This window comes from Dipodomys ordii, unplaced genomic scaffold (assembly GCF_000151885.1).
Source record: "Dipodomys ordii isolate 6190 unplaced genomic scaffold, Dord_2.0 Scaffold31, whole genome shotgun sequence".
In the NCBI taxonomy this organism is placed as follows: domain Eukaryota; kingdom Metazoa; phylum Chordata; class Mammalia; order Rodentia; family Heteromyidae; genus Dipodomys; species Dipodomys ordii.
Genome location: NW_012267247.1, coordinates 5681954 through 5707858, shown reverse-complemented (window position 1 = coordinate 5707858; position 25905 = coordinate 5681954). Strand labels below are relative to the sequence as shown.

At 41.6% G+C, this 25905-nt stretch overlaps 1 protein-coding gene across 1 annotated transcript in view; it reads right to left on the bottom strand.

Annotated features, from left to right (window-relative positions):
* The window catches only part of Cpd (carboxypeptidase D), a 78404-nt gene extending 57990 nt beyond the window's left edge, over window positions 1–20414 (bottom strand). Inside the window, exons 1-2 of the mRNA XM_013016298.1 lie at window positions 19617–20414; window positions 13271–13518 (exon numbers count right to left, since the gene is read on the bottom strand). Coding sequence (XP_012871752.1) covers window positions 13271–13518; window positions 19617–20374 — 1006 coding nt within the window. The 5' untranslated portion in view covers window positions 20375–20414. The remainder of the gene's footprint in view (window positions 1–13270; window positions 13519–19616) is intronic.
* Window positions 20415–25905: the final 5491 nt, after the last annotated feature.

Here is a 25905-nt window from a genome sequence, read left to right as displayed (position 1 = left end):
CTGCTGGTGAGTTTTCAGTGCATAGAGATATTATATGTATGAAAAGTACAATATAAAAGGGGATGATAAAGGGCATGGTGATAAGGTTTATACATTCTCTTAAAGTGGTAAAACATTAATAAATTCAGATGGCATGAGCGTATGCCAGCCTTCAGCCAAGTGGAAGGAAAGGATATGAGGGAACCTCAACAGCAAGCGTGTTTCTCAGGCACACTAATTTTAGGAAGGAGTAAATATAGGCACTGGAGCTCTGTAAATTTATTTCCTTAATGCTACTCAAATTTGCAAATCTTCCCCGCTTCCTGTACATACATTCCCTTGAAAACCACTGTCTTCCATTCTCACAGGGAACTGACAAAGTGAAATGGTACATCCACATTTTGCCAGGTATGGTAGCACACACCTATAATCTCAGCATTCCTAGCAGTCAGGAAACTAAAGCAGGAGGATTATGAATTTAAGGCCATCTTGGGCTACAAACCTGACTTAAAAAAAAAAAAAAGACATTTTGAGGATGTAATTCAATGGTAGAGTGCTTATGTTGCATGCACAAGACTTTGAGTTCAATCTCCTGTGCCAAAAAAAAACACGTTTTTTTTTTAATTTAAAATGTACATTTGGTAAGGTTTGATTTGTCTTCTTAATGTTTTGTTGGTTTGGTTTTGAAACAGAATCTCACTAAGTTCTACATACTAAGTAGCCCTGGCTGGGCTGAACTTGAGATCCTTTCTCAGTCTCTAAGGGCTTTAGTTTTTTTGTTTATTTGTTTTATTTATTTATTTATTTAGTCAGCCATGGGGCCTGAACTGTGGGCATGGGCATTGTCCCTCAGCTCTTCAGCTCAAGGCTAGCATTCTACCACTTGAGCCACAGCCCTACTTCTGGCTTTTTCTGCTTATGTAGTACTGAGGAATCGAACCCAGGGCCTCATGCATGCAAGGCAAGCACTCTACCACTGAGCCACCTTCCCAGCCCCCCAAGGGCTTTAAATACTAATATACTTAGTCACACTTTGTTTTAAACTTCCTTTCCAATCCAGAGTTTTTTATGCTCAGAAAAAAATGAATCCAATGTGCAATGAAATCTACTATATCTTCATCCGTTTACCAATTTCAAAGAACAAGATTCAAGAATAATCATTAGAATCTGTCCTGTGCTACAACGAATAGTGGTCAATGCCAATACTAATAGTTATGGGTGGCTAAATCTTCTGATCAGAGAACCTACTACTCAAGTCCATTAAATTCTTCCAATCTATTTGTCTCAAAACTAATCTTCATGTGCATACTTTTTAAAATTTATTTTTGTGTGTGGGACAGGATTAGGGCTAGCACTCTACAAATAGTAGAGCCACAGCTCCATTTCTAGCTTTGGGTAATTAACTGGAGATAAGAATCTCACAGACTTTCCAGCCAGGGCTGGCTTTGAACCTGGATTCTCAGATCTCAGCCTTCTGAGTAGCTAGGATTACAGGAGTGAGCCACCAGCACCCTGCAAGCATTCGACTATAGGGTTGAATTTATTAAGATCCTTTCTCTTTAAAGCAAGATCATTATAGTAAAAACAGTAGTAGGGGATTGTTCCTGGATAAGAATGTATTGCAGCCAGGCTGGTGTCTCGCACCTGTAATCCTAGCTACTCAGGAGGCTGAGATCTGAGGATCGCACTTCAAAGCTAGCGCAGGCAGGAAAGTCCATAAGACTCTTATCTCCGCCGGGCGCTGGTGGCTCACGCCTGTAATCCTAGCTACTCAGGAGGCTGAGATCTGAGGATCGCGGTTCAAAGCCAGCCCGGGCAGGAGAGACTGTGAGACTCCTATCTCCAATAAACCACCAGAAAACCGGAAGTGGCGCTGTAGATCAAGGGGTAGAGCGCTCGCCTTGAGCTGAAGAGCTAAGGGACAACGCCCAGGCCCAGAGTTCAAGCCCCACGACCGACAAAAAAAAAAAAAAAAGACTCTTATCTCCAATAAACCACTAGAAAACCAGAAGTGGCACTGTGGCTCAAGTGGTAGAGCTCTTGCCTTGAGCTGAAGAGCACAGGGACAGCGCCCATGCCCAAAATTCAAGCCCCATGATGACCAAAAAAAAAAAAAAGAATGTATTGCATACCTTAAAGTGCATGAAGCCAGGGTGCTAATAGCTCATGCCTGTAATCCTAGCTACTCAGGAGGCTGATATCTGAGGATTTTGGTTCTAAGCCAGCCCAGGCAATAAAGTTTGTGACACTCTTATTTCCAATGAATCACCAACAAGCCAGAAATAGAGCTATTTTTGACTCAAATGGTAGAGTCCTAACCAGGAATGAAAAAAGTATCAGTGCTCAGGTCCTTACTTCTAGCTACAGTACCAGGATGTGTGCGTGCATGCGTGCGTGCATGCGCGCGCGTGCGCGCGTGTATGCACACACACACACACACACACACACACACACAAGATACTGATTTATTCTTTTGTCTCAAGCAGAAAGCCAGGAGTGAAAAAAGTATCAGTGCTCAGGTACTTACTTCAAACCACAGTATCAGCACACACACACACACACACACACACACACACACACCAACAGATACTGATTTATTCTTTTGTCTCAAGCAGAAAACCAGTAGGAAAAGAAAAAAGTAGCTCAGCCTTCAGTTTACGTAAGACTTAAAAGCTTTTATTAAAATTGCCTTGTCAGCCCAATTATTCAAGTATTATACAAGAATCCTATTAACCTCTTACAGAAAAGCTACTTTTTTTTTAATATGGAGTCTAGTGTTTGCTAGGCAAATACTCAACCATTTGAGCCAGGCTCCCGGTCAGAATGACAATTTTTATAAGAAAGTCTAGGAGTATAGAAAGTATAAGAGTATAGGGGCTGGGAAGGTGGCTCAGTGGTAGAGCGCTTGCCTTGCATGCCTGAGGCCCTGGGTTCCATTCCTCAGTACCACATAAGCAAAAAGAAAAAAGCTGGAAGTGGCGCTGTGGCTCAATAGGTAGAGCGCTAGCCTTGAGCTGAAGAGCTCAGGTCCCATGATCGGACCCAAAGAAAGAAAGAAAGAAAGTATAAGAGTATAGGAATATGGATAAGCAATTCCATGGTATATTTAAATTTACAGTGTAAAATTACAGTAGACCCCCCTTAATTGTTCCAAGAACTGGAACAAATGCCTGAATCAAGGATAAAATCAAGCCCTATATATACTATGCTTTCTCCTGTATATACACACTGAAGACAAAGTCTAAATCAATTTATTAATCAGGCAGGGTAAGAGATTAACAATAATAAAATAGAATAATTAGAACAATATACAGTAATAAAAGTTATGTGAATGTGGTTGCTGCAAACATCTAATTACACTGTATTTACCCTTCTTTTTGTGTTGCTGTAAGATGACATGATGAAGCCCTGGGCTACTGTGGGAGGGTTATATGAACCCAAGCATTGCAATATCTGGACAGACATCTTAAATGGAGACTATCAGGAAGGTAGCATATATAGCATGGATACGGTTCATGTACTGAGCAGGACAATACAGGAATTCCTCATGCCACTCAGAATAGTGCACAATTTACAGTTTATGAATTGTTTATGATTGGAACTTTCAAGCCATGGTTGATCATAGGTACCTAAAGCCAGGGGAAGCAAAAGTGCAGATAAGGGAGTATAACTCTGTATTTCAAAAGACAGTGCGAAATTCCCACAATTCTATCTTCAGCTAATTTTTTTATAGACAGCCAAGGAGTAAGTGATAATTCTACACTCCCTGAGATATTTTATAAAGTTAATGAGGGGCTGAGAATGTGGCTTAATGGTAGAGTGCTTGTCTTGCATGCACATGAGGCCCTGGGTTCGATTACTCAGCACCACATAAGCAAAAAAAAAAAAAAAGCCAGAAGTGGAGCTGTGGCTCAAGTGGTAGAGTGCTAAGCCTTGAACAAAAGTAGCTCAGGGACAGCACCCAGACCCTGAGTTCAAGCCTCAGGACTGGCAGAAAAAAAAAAAAAAGGTAATGAACAAGATGCTTATACACATGCACACACACACAAAATGAAACGGAAAAACTAAAGCACATCAATAAAAAAGGAAGGAGAGGATACCCTTTTAAAAATCCCACCCATTCCCAGTATTTAAATTCAAACTGACCAAATCTTAACTATAGTAGTCTTTGTATTTGGAGCAACTTATCTTATGAAAATCACTTCCTTTACCACTCCTACTAGATATATATTTGCTAATGATATGATAGAGCTAAAGCTAAATTACACAGTCCTGTGTCTGGTGTCAGTTCTAAGTTAGTCAACAATACCTCTACACAGCTCTCTAACTGCATTTCCCCTTTTCTATCTCCTGAGTTAACAAAAAAAGGGGAGGGGTGAACACGTCTCAGTTCTGAAGCACTGGGGGGTCAAACTCTTAATATCAGTGTTTAATTTTCAACCTTCCAGGAGCTATTATCACATTACAAAGTACTAGAGTGTGCAGCTTCTAAATGTCAGATTTTATATTAGCTTTATATTTCAGTTTACTAGAGCAAATGCTTAACTCAAGTAGAACCAAAAGTTAATATCCTGCTGAGCATGATTTCACCTTTTTGGCTTTCCTTTTAAAAAAAAAATCAAACAACATTCTAATTTAAATAAAAAAGGGAAAGAAGAAGGAGGGAAGCAACTGAACCCATTCTTTAATGTACAAGATTAGAGGAGACCAAAAGCACTTTGCAAGGCACTTTTGATTATCAGTTGTACCCTTAAAACACAAACACGCTGCGAATTAGTATTTAAATCATCAGCACTCCTTAAAGAAAACATCCTGGTACAAAATGCCAGATGTGCCTTCACTTTGGAGGCATGAGAAGGTGAGAAACTACCCATCTGTTCACTTATATACTTGAATTTCTGGCTCCACACAATTAAAATGTGCCAGGAAGCAGTATCAGTTCAACCTTGGAAATCTTGTACTCTGCCCTAAACTTTGTCCACTTGTCTCACATCTTCTAAGTCTCCTTCTCATACTGACTTCTCATCCAGGCTCCAGTTCCTAAATTCCCAATGAGTAGTTTTGATATCAGGAACTACCCCCAATTTTCACTTTTCTCCCACCAAAAGAACATACACACACATCCCCCTCCAAAGTTTTCTCCATTACTATTTTTCTCACTTATGCAGGCCCAAAATTCTCCAGGCCATATCTCCTTGACATTCAATCAGTGGTCAACCCTGCAGTTCCTGCATGATTTCTTATACCTTTCATTTTCCTTTTTGGTCTTCATGTGTCCCAGCAGATAAAGCCCTTGTCTCCAAAAACAATCTCATTCCACAACTGTAAAAAAGCCTCCCTAGTCTCATTTTCCCTAAGACTCTGTACCCTCTAATGCATTTTACATCAGTGTAACTCCGAAATTAATCACACCACTCTGTCCAAGCCAAATGGGTGGGCATTATACGAATGATAAAAACAAAAAGCTCTGGGAAGGCAGGAGAGTGGCCATTATCACAGAAGAAGCTTCAGAGGAGTCACAGCTAACCTAGAAGAAAACAATCTCGACAGACAGTAGCCCTACTACTGTCAGGTTCAGGTGCTGGAGGAAGGATAAGTCATCAGTGGTACAGGAGAGATAAGAGATGAGGCCAGAAATGTAGGCTGAGTCAAACTCTGAAGTTTAGACTAGATCCTACTAAAATGTGAGACCAGTAAAAATAGAAGACCCTATAGGGTTTCACTTTCTGCCCAGGAGTGGGCCTGGACTTCAGTTCATTTACATTCCCATGTAGCTAGGACAGACACACACATACCACTATGCCCAGCATTTTCAGTTGAGATGGGATCTAGAGAACTTTGTGTCCAGGCTGGACTCAAACCACAATCCTCCCAATGTTTTCCTCCTCAGTAGTAGGATTATAGGCATGAGGCATTACACCCAGCCAACAATTGTATTTCTAACTTCCTATTATAATACTCATTCAAATTATAGGGAAGACAATCTAAGATACATTGTGATTCAGTTCCTTCCCTGGAAATGATTGAGGCATACACAAGCCAGGAAAAAAACAAGTTAGCACATGGAACTTGTAAGGTGTTTTGTTCCTACTTATTATTTGAAAATAAATAAATGCTACCATTCTATCATAGTGTGTTGTGATGTCAATTAGTGAGTTCAGATACACTTTTTTTTTTTTAAATGAAAGAGCCAGGCACCAGTGGCTCATGCCTGTAATCCTAGCTACTCAGGAGGCTGAGATCTGAGAATTGTGGTTGAAGCCAGCTCTGGCAGGAAAAGTCTATATGAGACTCTTATCTCCAGTTAACCACAAAATGCTAGAACTGGAGCTCAAGAGGTAGAGCACTAGCCTTGAGCAAAATGCACAGGGACAGAGTCCAGGCCCAAGTTCAAGTCCCAGTACTGGCTCTAAATAAATAAACAAGCAAAAGAAATACCACCAGAACATCTTAAAAGTTAAATATGATTTCATGAAATTATTTTAGTTGTATACATACATGAACTGCATATAAACAACTAGAAAGTATTTCATATTAGTAGTCACTAGTGAAGGAAAAAAAGGTTGAAAAATATGGCTGAGAATATAGTTTAATTGGTAGAGCACTTGCCTAGCATATATAAGGTCCTGGTTCATGATCCTTAGCCCTATAAGAAAAATGCTCAGATCTAGGATCTACTAGCAGAGTAAGTTTATTTTGTCCGAGTAGGAACTACTTTTTTCCTAGGAAGAATAGGTTTATAATTATGTATTCATTTTTCAGATGGCAAGAATTCAGTTTTTAAAGAAACAAGATTTTACTATATAGTCCTTGCCCAATATGGCCTGAAAATTGCTTTGTAGCCTGGGCTAACTTTAACCTTATGCTCCTCCTGCCTCAGCTTCCCCAGTGTTGGTATTACAGACACGTGCCCAGCAAGGGGGGAAAAAAAAGTTTTATTGCTTACCTTCTATACACCTGGAATGCTTCTATGTGCTGGAAATAGAAAAGCAGATAACACAAAAGTCCCTGAGTTCATAAAGTCCAAACACTAGCAGAGATAAGAGCTGTTAGCTATAGTGACCAATACTGAACTAAGTGCTTAAGGTAGTTCTCACCTTAGCATCAGGCAGATAAAATACAGTATTTACCCTTATTTACATAAGTACATTTCTCTTACACACACTTGCACACACATGCACAGAGAAAAGACAAGACAGAATTGAGATGGAAATCCATACTAGTAGGATTCCAAACCTCTACTCTCAGCCATTATATTACGCTGCCTTCCAATGCCCTTCTATCTGCAGGAAAGAAAATGTAATGATACTTTGCCTAAGAAAACTTATAAAACTTACACACAACTGTGATTTTTGGCCCATTAATTTCAATTATATATTAACTTGGGTCGCTTGACCTTTCATAAATGTTGCAGAAGGCAGTTCTTAAAAATGAAAAGTCTAGCTGGACGTAAGTGGCTTATGCCTATAATCCTAGCTACTACTCAGAAGGCTGAGATCTGAGGTTCACAGTTCAAAGCCAGTCCAGGCAGGAAACTCTGTAAGGCTCTTATCTCCAATAAACCACTCAGAAAACAGGAAGTGGTACTGTAGCTCAAAGTGGTACAGTACTCACCTTGAGCTGAAGAGCTGAGGGATAGTGGCCAGGCCCAGAGTTCAAGCCCCATAACCAACAGAAAAAAAGAAAAGTCTATGCCAGGTATCAGTGGCTCATGCCTATAATCCTAGCTACTAGGGAGGCTGATATCTGAGAACTGCAGTTCGAAGCCAGCCTGGGCAAGAAATTCTGTGAGACTCTTCTTTCCTATTAACTACTAGAATAGCCAGAAGTGGAGCTGTGGCTCAAGTGGTAGAACACTAGCCTTGAGTGAAAAAGCTCAGGAATAGATCCCAGGCCCTCAGTTCAAGTCTTAGTCTGGAACAAAAAAAAAAACAAAACAAAACAAGTCCTACTGAAACTTATAGTAACCAGTCTGTAGCTGATGAGCAAGACTATTCACAGGCTTCACTAGGTTAGTTATTCCTTAAATGATCCTACAAATTTGGAAGACATGTTGAGAGAAGAAAGGCACCTACACAGGCAGGTAAATGTCCTGAGTCAACTCTGGCAGAGAAAGTAGAGGTGGATCATGTGTGATCATTATAAACAGGAACTCTTTTTTTTTTCTTATTGTGTCCCCATGACCTAATACAGAATATGGGATATGGCAGGTACTCACTAAATGTTTGCTAAATGAATAATTAAGTTGCATAAGTTATTCCTCTCTAGAGCCTTGAATTTCTATAAGAACAGAAGGATTGGATTCAATCTATATCTAGCCTTATATTCATTTTCAATTCTAAAAGTCTGTAGTTCTTAGAGCTAGCATTCCTAAACACATCATAGAGAGTATCAATAAAATCAGTCCAGGACATCCAAGTCTGAATTCAAGCCAAGTCACAAGGTGTCATAATAGCTCACTGCAGTCCTGCAGAAAGTAAACAAAATGACTTTGCTCTGTGGAAATGACTAAAACCCTCACAGCTTCCTTTTTAAGAAGAAACCCTGTGAAATTGCTAAGGTATGAAGAGAAACTAGCTATTACAGAAATAACATAAAACAGTCCTTACTCTCCAGCCTAAAACAAGAAAGTGGTCCTCATAAAAACAACAGAAACCGAAGTCACAATATGGTTTCTTTATATGTCTGAAGAATCATAAAAATCTAATAACTAGTTTAAATATTTTGTGCCTTAGAGTACTTCTCACTTTCTGTGAAGGCAGGATATTTATTTTGAAAACAGTAGATTTCTGGCCAGGTGCCTGGTGGCTCACACCTGTAATCCTAGCTACTCAGGAGGCTGAGCTCTGAGGATTACCATTCAAAGCCAGCCTGGGTGGGAAAGTCTGTGATATTCTTATCTCCAATCAACCACCAGAAGACCAGAAGTGATGCTGTAGCTCAAGTGGTAGAGCTCTCACCTTAAGCTGAAGAGCTCAGGGACAGTGCCCAGGCCCAGAGTTCAAGTCCTACGACTGACTATATATATATAAATATATAGATATCAGTAGATATATATGGATATATCTACTGATATATCATATATAGATATATCTACTGATATATCATATATAGATATATCAGTAGATTTCTATTCTTCATTCAATGATCAATTAGGGATTATTTTCTAACTTTTTAGATTTTTTTCCAAAAATGTACCTTATTTGCCAACCTACTATCTAAACAATTTCATCTCAAATGAATGAAGTAACTTAACTGACTCACAAAACTATCAGTTCAGATTGAAATGTAAAGTTTATATATTAAAGTATGTCCCTTATCTAGTTTATTATTTTTTAAGCAATGGTTTTCAAATTACCTCTGTTATGGGGAAATTTGGCTTCTAAATATTCCAAATGAAAGCTTGATTAGAGCAAGAAACAAAGACAGAATCTAGAACAGGATCAGGAAATCTAGGAGTTACTAAATCCTCAAACTTGGGACTCACTTTTTATATACTTGGCATAAGTCAACAAGTAATTCAAAAGTTTAAATAAAGGCACAAATTTCTTAGACATTTCTTAGGACTAGTCATAACAAGATAACATAACATTGCCACAATATGGTAAGGAAGACCAAAGGCATTTCACTATAGAAAGACTCTAAGAGAAAATGTTTGTACTAATGACTTTTCCATAGGTTGACTTGCTTCTTCTGCTTATTTTATATATGTGTGTGTGTGTGTATACATATATATAATTGTAAAGATGCTATACAGAGGGGTTACAGTTACATGAGTAAGGTAATGAGTACATTTTGTGTTGAGCACTGTTACTCCCTCCATTTTTCCTCTACCATTCCCTTCCCTCTCCTCCCCTCCTCCCCCCAGTTTGCAAAATTGTAAAGTTCGTTTTCAACATAGTGTCTTTTACACCTCATTGTTACAATGGGTCAACCTGTATCCTTGTTTAACATTTTATTATTTCCCTTCCCCTCCCCAAATCAGAAAAATGTATATACAAGATCTGCTTTTAAGATTTTTTTTTTTAATTTTGAGAGTCCAGATATATAGCCCAGTTGGCCTCAAACTATGATTCTCTTGTCATGGGCTCCTGAATGCTAGAATTACAGGTGTGTGTCACTATGCATTGGAAACATTGGAGTTGATCAAAATCTCATACTTGCTAGGCGTTTGCATTTTTGACTGGAGCTGGCCTCAGACAGCAATACTTGGTTCATTGGTTGAGATGAGATCTTGCTAACTTTTTGCCAGAGATGGCTTCAAACCTTGATCCTTCTGATTTGTCTCTATTTTTGTGTATATTTCAGTATTGAGGTTTAAATTAAGAGCCCTGCACTTCTGCTCAAGGCTGATGTTCTACCACATGAGCCACACTTCTAATCTGGCAGTTTGCTGGTTAATTGGAGGTAAGAGTCTTACAGATTTTATACCCAGGCTGACTTTAAACTATGATCCTTAAATCTCAGCCTGCCTGACCCTCGTTTGTTTTATTCTTTTTTTTGGTCAGTCGTGGGGCTTGGGCACTAACCCTGTGCTCTTCAGCTCAAGGTGAGTGCTCTACTGCTTAAGCCACAGCACCACTTCTGGTTTTCTAGTGATTTATTGGAGATAAGAGTCTCATGGACTTTCCTGCCCAGGCTGGCTTTGAACCGTGACCCTCAGATCTCAGCCTCCTCAATAGCTAGCATTACAGGCGTGAGCCACCGGCACCGGCTTTTGTTTTATTCTTAATAGTCTAAGTTTGTACTTTAAAAGAGTTATTACTTAAACTGAAAAGTTTAAAAGAACAATAGCTGTTTTTATAACATTTAAAAAGGAAAGATAAGTAATTCAAGATTACTTTAAGAATTCTTTAAAAAAAAAAAAGAATTCTTTTAAAAATATTTTAGCTGGATGCTGGTGGTTCATGTCTGTAATCCTAGCTGTTTAAGAGGCTGAGATCTGAGTACTGCAGTTCGAAGTTAGCGCAGGCAGGAATGTCCATAAGACTCTTATCTCCAATTAGAAACACCAAAAAAGCTGGAAGTAGAGCTGTGGTTCAAGTGGTAGAGCACTAGCCTTGAGCATAAAAATGCAGAGATAGTGCCTAGGTCCTGAGTTCAAGCCCAGGACAAGCACCAAAAAAATAAAAAGTAAAATAATAAATAGTACTTTAGCCAGGCACTAGTGGCTCACACCTGAAATCCTAGCTATTCCGGAGGCTGAGATCTGAGGACTACATTTCAAAGCCAGCCAGGGCAGGAAAGTCTGAAAGATTCTCTCTTTATCTCAGATTAATCAGAAAAATGGAAGTAGAGCACTAGCCTTTAAGCTCAGAAACAGTGCTCAGGCCCTAAGTTCAAGCCTAAGAACTGGCGCATGCGCGCGCGCACACACACACACACACACACACACACACACACACACACACACACACACACACACACACACACACACACACACACACACACACACACACCGCTCAGGCCCTAAGTTCAAGCCCACGAACTGGCGCACATGTGCACACACACACATATACACACAAATACACACACACACATAAACACACACACACACACAATAGCTAAAATGGTTTGACTGGGAATGCAGCTCCGTGGTAAGAGTTCTTGCCTAGCTTTCAAGAACCCCTGAAGTGAGTTTTATCTACTCAGAGGGAGAATGACTAAAACAGCAAATGTTTTCTTAAAAAAATATAAATACAAGCCAGGTGCCAGTGGCTCATGTCTGTAATCCTAGCTACTCAGGAAGCTGAGATCTGAGGATTGCAGTTCAAAGCCAGCCTGGGCAGGAAAAATCCATGAGACTCTTATCTCCAATAAACCACTCAGAAAACTGGAAGTGGCACTGTGGCTCAAGTGGTAGAGTGCTTGCCTTGAGCTGAAAAGCTGAGGGACAGCACCCAGGCCCAGAGTTCAAGTCCTAGGACCACCACCACCACCAACAACAACAAAATATGTATATATATATATATATATATATATATACACACACACATATATGTATAATAGACATAAACACATACATATGTACTTATATAAATAATATTTATATATTGTATAGATATATAATATGCACCTACACATATGCTGGACACCAATGACTTAATGCCTAAAATCCTAGCTACTCAGGAGGCAGAAATCTGGCAGATCATAGTTCAAAGAGAGCCCAGGATGAAAAGTTCACTAGACTCTATATCCAAAATAATCAGCAAAAAGCAAAGCTGGAGGCATGACTCAGCTGGTAAAGCACCAGTCTAATAGGCATGAGACCCTGAGTTCAACCCTAATACTGAAAAAAAATTTTTCCATGATCACTCCATAGATTAAAATATAAAGGGAACTGTGTCTTATATACAAAGGAGATATCTAGTTGGCAATCAACATATTAACCAAGCAGCCCATCCTAGCTACTTGGGTAGATGGCTTTATATCTTCTGATAAGATTGTGATGCAGTCTGTGTAATGTTCTTACTAGAAAATTAGACCTGAATCTTAACATATAAAAATATCAAGCTGGGCATCGGTGGCTCACTCCTATAATTCTAGCTACTCAAGAAACTGAGACCTGAGGATCATGGTTTGAAGCCAGCCTAGGTAAGAAAGTCAATTCTCCAATTAATCACAAAAAAAGCCAGAAATGGCGCTGTGGCTCAAGTGGCACAGTACTAGCCTTGAGCAAAAGGAGCCCAGGGACAGTGTCCAGGTCTAGAGTTCAAGCCCAGAATTAGAAATTAAAAATAAAGCATCAAATCCACAATATGGAATGTTTCATAGGACAACTAGTCTGTACTCTTAACAGAGTCAAATTACAATGCCTGGATCCTAGATTTGAAGAAAAGGAGTTACAAAGGATGTTTTGAGAAAAGAGGGGAAATGTGAGTTACAGCAGGCAGATAGCTAGCTAGCTATGATGAATGGATGGATGGATGGATGGATGGATTGGTGGGTAGATGGATGGATGGTAGTACTGAATTACTGTTGATTCCTCAGTTATGATATTTGTATATGGTTATACTGAAGAATGTCCTTGTACTTAGAAATATATGTTAAGGAACTTAAAGGTAAAGTGTCATGAAATCTACAGCCTATTTTGAACAATTTGGCAAAACATTTTGTGTATGGTTTAGGAGGAGGTATAGATGTATATGGATGTGAGGAGTATGTGGTACGCTAACAATGAGGAAATTTAAATAATGGATACATAAGTGTTTAATCTTATTTCATTTTACTGTAGGCTTGAAATTTTCAAAAGATAAGGAGGAAAGTATAGCTAATTTAGTGCTTTGCATACCTTCCACATCATACCAATGTGCACCATTTGTGATCCCATCTTTGAAAGTTTCGTCTTCATCTCCTGGGCAATGAGGCTCGCCAGTTTTCATTATGGGGTGGTTTGAAGCATAAGCCTTTGCTAAGTACTTAAAGACTTCATCATCTGAGGTTTTGCTGTAGACTCCAGTGGCCTTATGTTCTGGTGAATCATCAAAAGGATAGCTTGCTACCACGGAGCCACCATGCAGGTTTCCAGAAAGCACAAACCTTTGAAAACACAATCAAATGACGTATTTTAATATCAAGTACTTAAAATTGGGTATTAAAAATTCTACACCACCTTTCATAAATGAGATCATCTTTATTTCTTTTTCTTTAGTGCTGGGGTGAAGCCCAGGGTCTGGCACAAGGCTAGGCAAGTGCTCTACCACCGAGTTCAAGCCTCTATTCCCATACATGAATTCAAATATCTCTCTTACAGACCTAGAAGACAATTCTATCGACTGTTACAAGTTAACTAATACCAATAGCAACAAAAAAAGAAAACAAGCTCTTGGTTCAATTCCTAATAACGGAAAAAAATCAAGCATCTTTACATTTCAAATTAACCACAAGGAATTTTAAGAACTTTTTAGCATTAAAGATGTAGCTAGGGCTGGCTCAAGTGGTAAAGTGACTGTCTAATAAGTACAAGACCCAGTTCAAATCAAAGTACCAACAAAATGATATTTACCTGACCATATATGTGCATGCATATGTACTGGGAATCAGACTCAAAGCCTCTTGCATGCTACCCACAGTAGCTACCACTGAGCTATACCCCAGATCTATACTTTTTTTTTTTTTGACAGTCCTTGCTGTTTCTGAGCTACTGCTCTATAACTTGATCCCCAGCTCCACTTCCGGTTTTTTTGGTGGTTAATTGGAAATAAGAATCTCATGGATTTTCATGCCTGGGCTGCCTTTGAACTATGCTCTTCACTCCTGAGTAGCTAGAATTATAGATGTAGCCATTGTTGCTCAGCTGTTTCTACTTGTAAGTGAATAATTTATAATGTGATCAAATTTGTAAATGTAGATATATGGAAGGATTCCTTTTGTAGTAAAAAAAACATACATTCTATTTATGCATCTTTCCTTTACATAACAGTTCAATGTATTAGTGAAAGTAGAGATTAAATACTTTTCTCTTTATATTCTAGTTTTCCTTCCATCTGCCTAGCTTCTGTGGTTGAAAGTAACTCAAAAATTCTAAAGGGGATTGATAAGTAGTATTTCATTCTATATGTTTGAAAGAAAATTAAATCAATCATATGCTTAATTCAAAATGTTATTTTAAGCATCATAATCAGCACCAGCCCAAAGGAGATCAAACAATGAAAATTACTTATAATATAGACTTCATCACAAGGAAGAATTAGCCAATGATGACTGTTGTTGAAAATTAAAACAATTATAGTTAACACCTTTCTGGACACCAGAGAATACCATTTGGTATAGTGGCAATAGTATGTGCTTGAAGCCTGGAAAATATGGGTGAGAACATTCAGTCTCCCAAAACTGTGTCTCAACAGTACCAAGATCAGAAGTTATTGCCTCCAAACTCAATAAACTCCAGTTTCTCTCCCCTCTGTAAAATGGGGATTAATGTGACTGTTTCCCAGACTTGCTATAAAAACTAAGATAACATATAAGAAACACCTTCGGGCACAATGACTACTTTATAGCTCCTTCTCAACAAATGTTCATTTCTCTAGCAGGATGCTAGGGAATCATGGCCATACCCACTGTCATCCTATTTCCTACACCCGCTGCCCATTCTTAGGCGATAGAACTACATGGATAGAATGACACAGAAATAATCACAACATACCCTTTCTAACTTCCTAACTCTACCCACCTCTCCCCCATAGTTCAGCTATTAACAATTTACTGTCTGGTTTGTGTTTTAAAATAATTCAAGTACCTTTTGTGTCACTGACTTTGGGAAAGCTTCAAAAAGGCTGATCCAAGTTCAGGTACTCCATTTAGCAATATCTATTTTTTTTTTGGGGGGGGGGTCCAGTCGTGGGACCTGAACCCTGGGCCTGGGCACTGTCCCTCAGCTCTTAAGCTCAAGGCTAGCGCTCTACCACTTGAGCCACAGCGCCACTTCCGGCTTTTTTCTTTTTGCTTATGTGGTGCTGAGGAATTGAACCCAGGGCCTCGTGCATGCAAGGTAAGCGCTCTACCACTGAGCCACCTTCCCAGCCCAAGCAATATCTATTTTTTTAATATCAACTATGTGCTGTTCACTGTTCTAGATTCTAAGAATACATTATGAACAATGACAACAGCAACAAAAAAAGCCCTGAATATTCTAGATGAAGCAGACTACTTTTATATTGCTTTTAACTTCAAAATCCAAGATTTTCTACTAAATATTGTTTTTAATTTTGATCAACATTTCTTATAATGCCACCCTAGAAATATTAAAATGTTCTGAGCAAATATTTTTCAGATTGGTGAATTATTTGCAGTCTACTATTGATTTGGTGGTAGAGTTCAATTAAATCTTTCTTATTTGCTGGGTACTGGTGGCTCATGCATGTAATTCTAACTACTCAGGAAGCTGAGATCCAAGGATCGTGGCTCAAAACCAGCCCAGGCAGGAAAGTTCATGAGACTCTTATCTCCAATTAACCACTAGGAAACTGGAAGTGGAGCTTTGGCTCAAAGTGGTAGAACCACCAGCCTTGAGCAGAAAAGCCTAGAGACAGTGCCCACACCCTGAGTTCAAGACCCCTGACTGATAAAAAATAAAAAAACCTTCCTTAGTATAACTAATATTCCATATTCTTACTCAGGAGACAGGGGGATTTACACTTGTTAGGCAGGTGCTCTACCACTTGAGCCATGCCTCTAGCCCAAGATCTTCCTTACTCTATCATGTTTCCTAGAATACTCTGTAGATAACTTAAAAAATTAAGAATGGCTAAAAATTACAAAGATTCAGAAAATTGTAGACATATACTAGATCTCAAAAAAAAAATCTTACACACCTCCAACACTATAATACTCATCATAAATATACCAAAAGATTGGAAATAGGGGTGTAGGTTAGGGGTAGAGTGCCTGCCAGTTTGACTGGAAAAGTCAGGGGCTATAAATCTTAGAAGCGTACATATTTGAAGTAACAAAAATCTATTTTTTTCTTTTCAATGCTAGGTATGGAACACAGAGTCTGGTGCATACCAAGCAAAAATTCATTTTTAGTACATAGTCTGGTGAGTAAGATATTAAGAAATTATTGCCAGGTGCTGGCGGTTTACATCTGCAGCAGTAGCTACTCAAGGAGGCTAAGATCTGAGGATGTTGGAAGCCTCTTAATTGCCAATTTTACTATCAAAACAGCAGAAGTAGAACTGTGACGCAAGTGGTAGAGTACTAATTTTGAGCAAAATAAGCTCAGGGACAGGGTCCAGGCCCTCATTTCAAGCCCTAGGACCAGCGCGCGCGTGCACACACACACACACACACACACAAATTACTGAAGTTGAGTGTAGTGTTACACACCTATAATCTCAGCCCTTAGGAGACAGAGGCAGGAGAATGTTGTGTTTATAGCCAGCCTAAGCCTGGTAGCAAGTTCCAGGCCAACCATGGCTACAAAATGAGACCCTGTGTCAAAATACCCAAAATAAAAAGAAAAGTTTCTGTTTTTTGTTTGGTTTTTTTTGGGGGGGGGTCCAGTTGTGGGGTCTGAACTCTGGGCTTGGGCACTGTCCCTCAGCTCTTCAGCTCAAGGCTAGTGCTCTACCACTTGAGCCACAACTCCACTTCCAGCTTTTTTCTTTTTGCTTATTTGGTGCTGAGGAATTGAACCCAGGGCCTCGGGCATGCAAGGCAAGCACTCTACCACTGAGCCACCTTCCCAGACCAAAAAGAACAATTTCAAAAAGAAATTTACTGGGGGCAGGGGGAGGCTCAGAAGGGATGTGAAGGGTAAACAAAGGAGGAGGCTGCAATGCTTGATAAGAAATGTACTCATTATCTTGCCCATGTAATTGTAACCCCTCTGTACAGTACGTTACAATAAAAAAAAAAGAAATTTACTCAAATGATTTTCTTTACAGAATATACTATAAAGTCAGTTTTCTCATTGGACTAAATGTTTGGGAGTTTTATTTTGTTTGTTGTAGGATTGTTTTTGTTGTTTTGTGTTATTTTGTGGGTTATAGGATTTGAACTCAGGGCCTAGGCACATTTCCTCAGCTCTTTTGCTCAAGGCAAGCACTTTACCACTTTGAGCCACAGCTCCACTTCCAGTTTTCTGGTGGTTAGTTGGAGAAGAGTCTCACAGATTTTCCTGCCTGAGCTGGCTTTTACCTGTGATCCTTAGATCTCAGCTTCCTGAGTAGATTATAGGCATGAGCTACCAGTGCCCGACTTAGCCTTGTTTTTAATATTCCATCCATAATTATTACTTAGACATCAATCTCAAACTGTGTGTGTACTGTGCACTTAATTTTATTTACAAAACAGTATCCTTTGTTATTAATCACTAGAGAATCCATGTTGAGGGTATGGATGGATGCACTCTTCACCTATATAAATTACCTGCTTTTTTTTTTTTTTTTTTTTTTTAGAATGTACCTGAAAAAGTGCTTGGGTATTATTAGGTTACCCATTACCACAAAACAAAACAACTCTCTAGGCAATACCAACTGACCTACATGAACTTTGAAAATCTTCACAAGTTCCTATCACTGAATTAAGACCAGAGCATAATTCATCATTACTAAGTGATAGTGATATGAGGGAATAAAGCAGACAGTGAATTTTTGATTCCAGATTTAAATTTAAGGCCTCCCGTAAGTGATTTACACCAAAATTTTCTCCTTTTTTAGCCACAGCATAACTAATACTGAAGAGAAAAATTGCTGCAGAGGTTGCGATTGGCATTTTAAACACAAAATGCAGGTCTGCAGGAGTAGTTCAAGTGGTAGAGCATCTACCTAGAAAACACAAAGCCCTAAGTTCAAACCCGAGTACACAGCCCCCCCACCCCGCAGCAAAAACGGAAAACCAAACACAAGTTATGGAAACCATGTGGTTGATAGATCAGTTCAGAAAAGTCCTAAAGAGTAGTAAAATGGAAGGTAGAAGACAAAAACAATCTAGAAGTGTCACAATGGCCCATGGATTTTGTAGATCTTATATTTATGAATAAAGTCTAATGGAAGAAATGATTCCATGTTCCTTAGAGAAACTTCTTTGTTCATTATTACCTTTATCTTCCCTGCTACTCAAAAAATCTTCAAGATGTTAAGATAACTACTGTTGCCAGGTGCCTGTGGCTCACACCTGTAATCCTAGCTACTCAGGAGGCTGTGATCTAAGGATCGAGGTTCAAAGCCAGCCAGGGCAAGAAAATCCGTGAAATTCGTATCTCCAATAAACCACCAGAAAACTGGAAGTGGCGCTGTAGCCCAAGTGGTAGAGCACTAGCCTTGAGCTGAAGAGCTGAGGGACAGCGCCCAGAGTTCAAGCCCCAGGACCACCCACAACAAAAAAATCCTCATGCTTCTTTTTTTTTTTCAATTTTTAGAACTCAGGGTGTGGTTTATGTGTGGCAGTCACTTACTCTGCCCAAGCCTAATAATAAGATGCACAATTGACATCAGAAATGAAGTGGCTCTCACGTCTGGGCAAGTTCTTGAGTTAAGTCTATATGCACCGCAACAGAGTCAAAGCAAAGGCTGGAAGAGAACCAGTTCCTGTCAAACATCAAGAGGAACACCCTGGTGGGGTGTGTCATTTGCATTTCTGGTTTGTAATCTTTCCCCCCCGTCTTTTAAGAGCAGTTACAAGGAATTGAACCACCAAGTCAAGTGCTAGCTACTCTCCTCACCATATAAATTAGGTAACCAGTCTGAACCTCAATTTCCCCTATGCAAAACCAAGATGTGAATGTCATCCGTTTGTGGCCACCCTCAAAGGAGATAATGCAGTCACGGAAAGTGTTTAGCAGAGTGCCTCTAGTAATAACCATATTGACAGCTACCTATAAAATGAGTGAGCAAGACCTAACAGATCCTCAAAGTCCCATCCATCCCTCACATACTTGATCCTTCAAAGATAGGGACAAGAATGCTAGAAAGATCTCCCCTCCGGCCATGTCCTGAACAAATGACAGCCCCTCTGGGCAATGCTTGTTGACTATTAGCCCGAGGAGAAGGCAACGCCACCCAGGCCATGGTCTCTGGGCTACCTTCATTCTGCCCATCCCTCAGACTGACAGGCACGGCTTGAGCACCTACTGTGCGTCGGAGCCGGCCTCTTGCCCTTGCGGCGGCGGTAACCGGGGACAAGGCGACACTCACTTGTTCCTGCCGATCCAGTCGATGAGGGCGCGCACCTCGGGTACGTCGTCCAGGGTTGGGGTTTCACCGGTGCTGAACTGATCGGGGAAGCTGCGGTTGAGGTCGCGGCCACGGCTGTTGTCGCGGCCGCTGACCCCGGTCTGGCTGCCGCCGTCGCTGAGGCCGCAGTCGCCTTCGCGAGCGCGCTCAAAACCATCGGGGTTGAGGCTGGGCAGCAAGTACACGTCGGTGGTGTTGAGCAGGCGGACGAGGCGCGGGTCTCCGCGGCGGTAGCCCGACGCCAGCTCCCGGGCCAGGTAGACCAGCACCTGGCGCGACACGGTCTCGTCGCCGTGCATGTTGCCCACTAGCTTCACCTGCGGCCGGCCGGGCAGCAGCGGCCCCGCGGCGTCCAGTCCCGCTGCGTCCGGCCCCGCGTCCCCGGCAGGAGCTGGCTGTCCCAGGCCCGCCGTCAGGCGCAGCACCCACAGCGGCCGGCCCTCCACCGAGCGGCCGATGCTGAAGAGGCGCGCCAGGCCGGGCGGCCCCGCGGCCGCCGCCTCCCTCAGCGCCTTGCCCAGCTCCTCATCGTGGTAGTAGCGGTCAAACTGGCCCTCGGCCGCCTCAGCGCCCGCGCCCGTCGTCGTCGTCGTCGCCTCCGCCTTCTTGATGTGCGCCCCCCGGACCGTGCTTAGCAGCAGCAACGGCGGCAGCAGCAGCAGGCACAGAGACAGGCGCCCTGGCCGCCAGGGCGGCCGCGCGTCCCAGCAGCTCGCCATCTTCCAGCAGAGCCGCTTCCACGGCTCCGCTCCCTCGGCTCCGCGCTCCCGGCGGCCGAGGCCCGCCGGATCCCCTCCGCTCCTAGCAACCCCATCCCGCCCTCCAGCCGTAGCCAATCATGGATGGCCTTGATCCTACGTCACCACACGGGGCGGGGATATCCTTAAAGCAGTCGATTTTGTCCCCCCCCCCTTTCCCCTCCCCCCCGGGGCGTGCCTTTCCTTCTCTGGTCCTGGACTGGTTTGATCACTTTCCCTTCCTTTGCTGTGTGATTCCCCTCCTTCCTCTCTTCCCCGAAAGAGACTCTCTTGGTCTCTTCCTTATGGCTTCTCTCCTTAAATTGTTCCCCCTTTTCTCTGAGCACTCTTGCCTAGCCACCTCCCTATCTTTGTAGCAGCTTTTCTGCGTGGCGCTTTAAGGCTTAGAGCTGAGAACTGGAAGAATCAAAAGGTTCCAGAGAATGATTCAAAAAGCATCAATAGGTTCTAACGGTTCTACGTATGAAGAATCTAAGAACGCCTTAGTCCAATGGCCTTTGCCAGCTCGGGATGTGTCTCACCGCGATTTGAGCCCAGCTGACTGTGTGCGATTGGAAAGGATAGGACTGCTGGAGTATTCCGAGCAGTGCGCTCCATTTTTTGACTTCCCGTGGAGCTTATTAGAGTCTCTATGTGTTAATGTTACCATTTCTTTGGAGTCACTCCAGGGTATAGCTAAGACCCAGTCCTTAAGCAGGTTTCCTTCCATCCACAAGTTCAGCTGTGTAGCCACTTCTGAGTGTTTTATACATACACAGAGCTACATGCATATGTGTGAGAATATATATATATATATGGGTATATGTGTGTATATATAATATCTACTATACATACAACATATACACATAACCATCGTGTTGGGATGACATGTTTTTAAGCAGCAAGTTTGACATTTCTGGAACTAACTTGCTTGCCAAATATAATTTCTGAAGTCACTGTTGGAACAAGCTGGAAACTGTAATGTTTCATCAGGTCTAGAAAAGAGGACTTTTAAAGTAACCTTTAAAGTAGCCTTTAATTGCTGTAGTTCTAAGAAACACCAGATATGACAGTTCTGTCATCCAATGTGAAAGTACTCATCTAGCAACATAATTGCAATGACTTGAATTTTCCTCTTTCAGAACCAGATATTTCAAGACCTCCTCCCTGAACTATAACTAAATCCTAATATTAAAAGGGTTCATTCATGATCAAATATTTATCATCCTGGAGCTTGAAATTAAGAGTCTGGCTGCTGTCCCGGAGCTTTTGTGCTCAAGGTTAGCATTCTACCACTTGAGCCACAGCTCTCCTTTTGGTCTTTTGGTGGTTAATTGAAGATAAGAGTCTCACAGATTTTCCTGCCCAGCTTGTTTCAAACTGTAATCCTCAGTTCTCAGCCTCCTGAGTAGCTAGGATTCCAAGCATGAGCCACTGGAATCCGGTTTTATCAAACATTTATTGAGCAATTACTATACATGAACGCCGGGTACTGAGAAGCAATTCTCTCTGCTAAATTAGAGATTTAGTGTACTTTGTGACAATACAAACATGAGGGCATGGGAAACCCCATTCAATCTGAGGAGTAGGAAAGTTGAAAAGAAGCTAAAATTAGGGAAAGGAGGGATTGTAGGCAAAAGGAAGAGCAAGCACAGGTTATCAAGTTGTTTTTTGCTCGGGTTTTTTTTTTCTTTTTCTTTTTTAATTTGTCAGTAGTGGGGCTTGAACTCAGGGGCTGGGCATTGTCCCTGAGCTTTTACATTCAAGACTAGCACTCTACCACTTTGAGCCAACAGCAGCACTTCTGGTTTTCTGGTGGTTGATTGGAGATAAGAGTGTCACAGACTTTCCTGCACCAACTGTCTTTCAACTGCGATCCTCAGATTTCAGCCTCCTGAATAGCTAGAATTACAGTCCCAGTTGAAGAGCATGCTCTGGAATTTCTTTTAGGTCAGGATTCCTGATGTGAAGGAAACCACAGATGTGGAGGTGTCAAGATACCAGGCAAACATTTTAAGCTAGGATTTGGTGGATATGCTTGATTGCACAAGCCATGGAGAGTCACAGGTGGATTCTAATCTAGTTTAGAGAAGTCTCTGTCAGTAGCTTGGAGGACCAATGGGAACCTAAGATGAGGCTGTGGATGACCTATCAGGAAGTATTATCTAAGAAACCCTGACCAGGGCAGTGTCTGTGAAGATGAAAGATATGGATTCAGGTGATTTTTAGGAGGGACAGTGAACAGGACCTAATGACCAAGAGAGGGTAGATAGTAGGCTAGCTCCACGTCATAACCTAATGAGCCAGCAAGTGTTAGTTGAGGTATAGGCCAGGTTGTTAGGTGGTAATGATGAGCAGGAGCTCTGCTGTGAGAACAAACACAGTTCTCCAGTCAGGTGACAGGATCAGTGCTCCATTTGGTTGAGTCTGCATTACACACAGCAGCTGCAACTTACCAGTAACAAAGCCCCATTTCTGTGAAGAGCCATGGGCCCTCCCTCCCTCCACCCCCCAGTACTTAAACATTACACTGCAGTTTCACAATAATTCAAATCAAAGGAGCCTCAGGGGACATATTAACCTCCAATCAGTTATTTCCTTCTCTGCCATTTTCACTGTCCTTTGCATCCTTTTCCTGCCCCTCACTCCCACAGCCTCTCCTAGTAAGACCAAGGCTGAAATATAAACAAACAAGCAGCAGAGCAGTGGAATAATGGGAAGTAACTTAAGCCAGCACTCTCCCAGGAATTTAGGCCTCCCACAGTGCTTTTGAGTCCCCTTTTGGAATTGGAGCCTTCTTCCTTAGCAGGTACACTGTGCCTGTGTTTGGAAGTGAAACCCAAATCTCTAGACCAGGTCACTGCTCACCGGAGGGGAACAGCAGGACAGAGGGCTGCCTTTGTGTTTATCTACAGCTGAGTACCTTCATCTGTGTCCAAGAAGTCTGGGACCTTGTGACAGGTGTCCCCTTCCTGCTCCACACCCTCTGCCCCAGGAAAGTCTTGGCTCTAAAAGGAGAGATCTCGGGAAAGGCTAGAAGGTTAAAAGGCTTCCTGTTCCCAGAAGCAGAAAGGCAAGTTTCGCTGTTTTTTAATTTAAAAGTGGGGGGGGAGGCGAGGGGGAGGGAGACACAGAAGCTATTAGATGGCTAGCCAGATTGAATAATCACTTTCTTTAAAAAAAGATTCATAGGTAATTAAAGCACAGCAAGGATCATACGCTTGTAAATGTCTCATTATATTGCACAAACACTTCCCCCCCCCAATTTATAAACTTAATTTGACAAATGTTTATGGAGCATAGAAGCCAGTGAAAGGTCTGGTATGCTGGGTGCCAGAGAATTGGAAGATGAATGAAGATCTTACCCTTCTCAGAAGCCAAAATTTAGCAAGGGTACACAGATACATAGACATAACAAAGACCATAGTGTTTCAGTGGGGCCAGGGCTACATAACATACACTTGGCTGAACTTGGTAGAGCCCTTTAATCCTAAAAGACAGGCATAACTGTTGCCATTTCAAAGAGAAAGGGGGGGGGAGGAAGATAGAAAGAAAAAGAGGGGGGGGAAAGGAAGAATGAGACAAAGAAAAAGAAAGTGAAATGATAGAGAAAAATTCACATAGGGGCTGAGAAGGTGGTTCAGTGGTAGAGTGCTTGCCTTGCATGCCTGAGGCCCTGGGTTCGATTCCTCAGCACCATATAAGCACACAAAAAAAAGCCAGAAGTGGTGCTGTGGATCAAGTGGTAGAGCGCTAGCCTTGAACTGAAGAGCTGAGGGACAGCGCCCAGGCCCAGAGTTCAAGCCCCACAACTGGCAAAAAAAAAAAAAGAGAGAGAGAAAAAAAAAAAAGAAAAGAAAAGCTCACATAGCTGGCTAACTCCAGAAATCCAGCTTCAGAGTCTGTTTCTTTAACCTCCATAATACAATAACTTCTATGTTGTGAACTTAAAAACAAAAGTTCCAAAAGTTTTGGAACACAAAGAAAAATATTGTGAGGAGTCAGAGAAAACCTTCTCAATACTGTGAGATCATAAGCTTTGATGTCAGAGATAAGTTCAAATCCTGCACCAATTACTGCTCTAGCTAAGTTAACTTGGGCAAATTATTTTATTTTAAATGATATTCTATATATTATATATAATATGTAACATTTGGTATATAACATCATGTTTTTAGGCTGCACTAGGGATCCAATACAAGGCCTAGTGCATGCCAGGCAAAGTACTGTATACCATTGTTTTATGCCCCAGCCCAGCCCTTTGCGTGTGTGTGTGTGTGTGTGTGTGTGTGTGTGTGTGTGCATGTGTGTGCACGTGCACGCGCGCATGCCAGTACTAGGACTTGAACTTAGAGCCTGGACACTGTCTCTGAAAATTATTTTGCTCAAAGCTAGCACTCTACTACTGGAGCCACAGCTCTACTTCTGTTCTATGAGGGGTTTTCTGGTAGTTAATTGGAGATAAAGGACTTAGGGACTTTCCTGCCTAGGCTGTCTTTGAACTATGATCTTTAGATCTCAGCCTCCTGAGTAGCTAGGATTACAGGCATGAACCACCAGTGCCCAGCACCTATTTTTTTTTTTCTGGTCGGTCGTGGGGCTTGAACTCTGGGCCTGGGAGCTGTCCCTCAGCTCTTCAGCTCAAGGCGAGCGCTCTACCACTTGAGCTACAGCGTCACTTCCAGTTTTCTGGTGGTTTATTGGAGATAGGAGTCTCACGGTCTCTCCTGCCCGGGCCGGCTTCGAACCGCGATCCTCAGATCTTAGCCTCCTGAGTAGCTAGGATTACAGGCGTGAGCTACCAGCACCCGGCTCCCAGCACCTATTTTTGTCTTTAATAGTAATTAGAATTCTCAAACAGAGAGAGAGAGAGAGAGAGAGAAGAACCAGTCAGGACAGAGGCCCAGGATGCACAGTGACTAGTGGCTGGAATATAAAATGTGTGAACATGTCGGGACTAGCTGCAGAAAGCAAAGCTATAAAGATAGGACAGTGTCAGATGATGAAAGGCTCTGGAATGCCATGCCAAAGGGATTTTGCTTTATTCTATAGCAAACAGAAAACTTGCAGAGCTGTAAGAGAGGAGGTCACACCTGCATTTTAGCAAGAGAATTCCAGGGCTATGTAGACAGGCTAAAGAACCTACCTTGCAGATGAGAGCTGATTCTGGCAATTTAGGAAGATCTGAGAGATGCTTAAATTGTTGGATTGACAAAAATTGAACAACTGTTTGGGTAAAAAGGAAGAACAAGAAGTAAAAGTTGATTTTATTAGCTGGTGAGGATGAGCCTTGCCATTATCCACAAAAGAAAACAGGAGAAAAGGAGCTAAATTGGAGGGGCATGCGGTATGTGAGGAAAGCGTTTATGTGTTACATTTGGATCGTTTAGGTTTGAGATGCCTATACAAAATCTAGAAGTGGAACTGTCTAATAGGTGGTAGGAACTGTTTTTGAAGCAATGTCCCTGGATCCTGTCTTCAGATGATGTGAACAGGAAGGTGATGGGTAATTT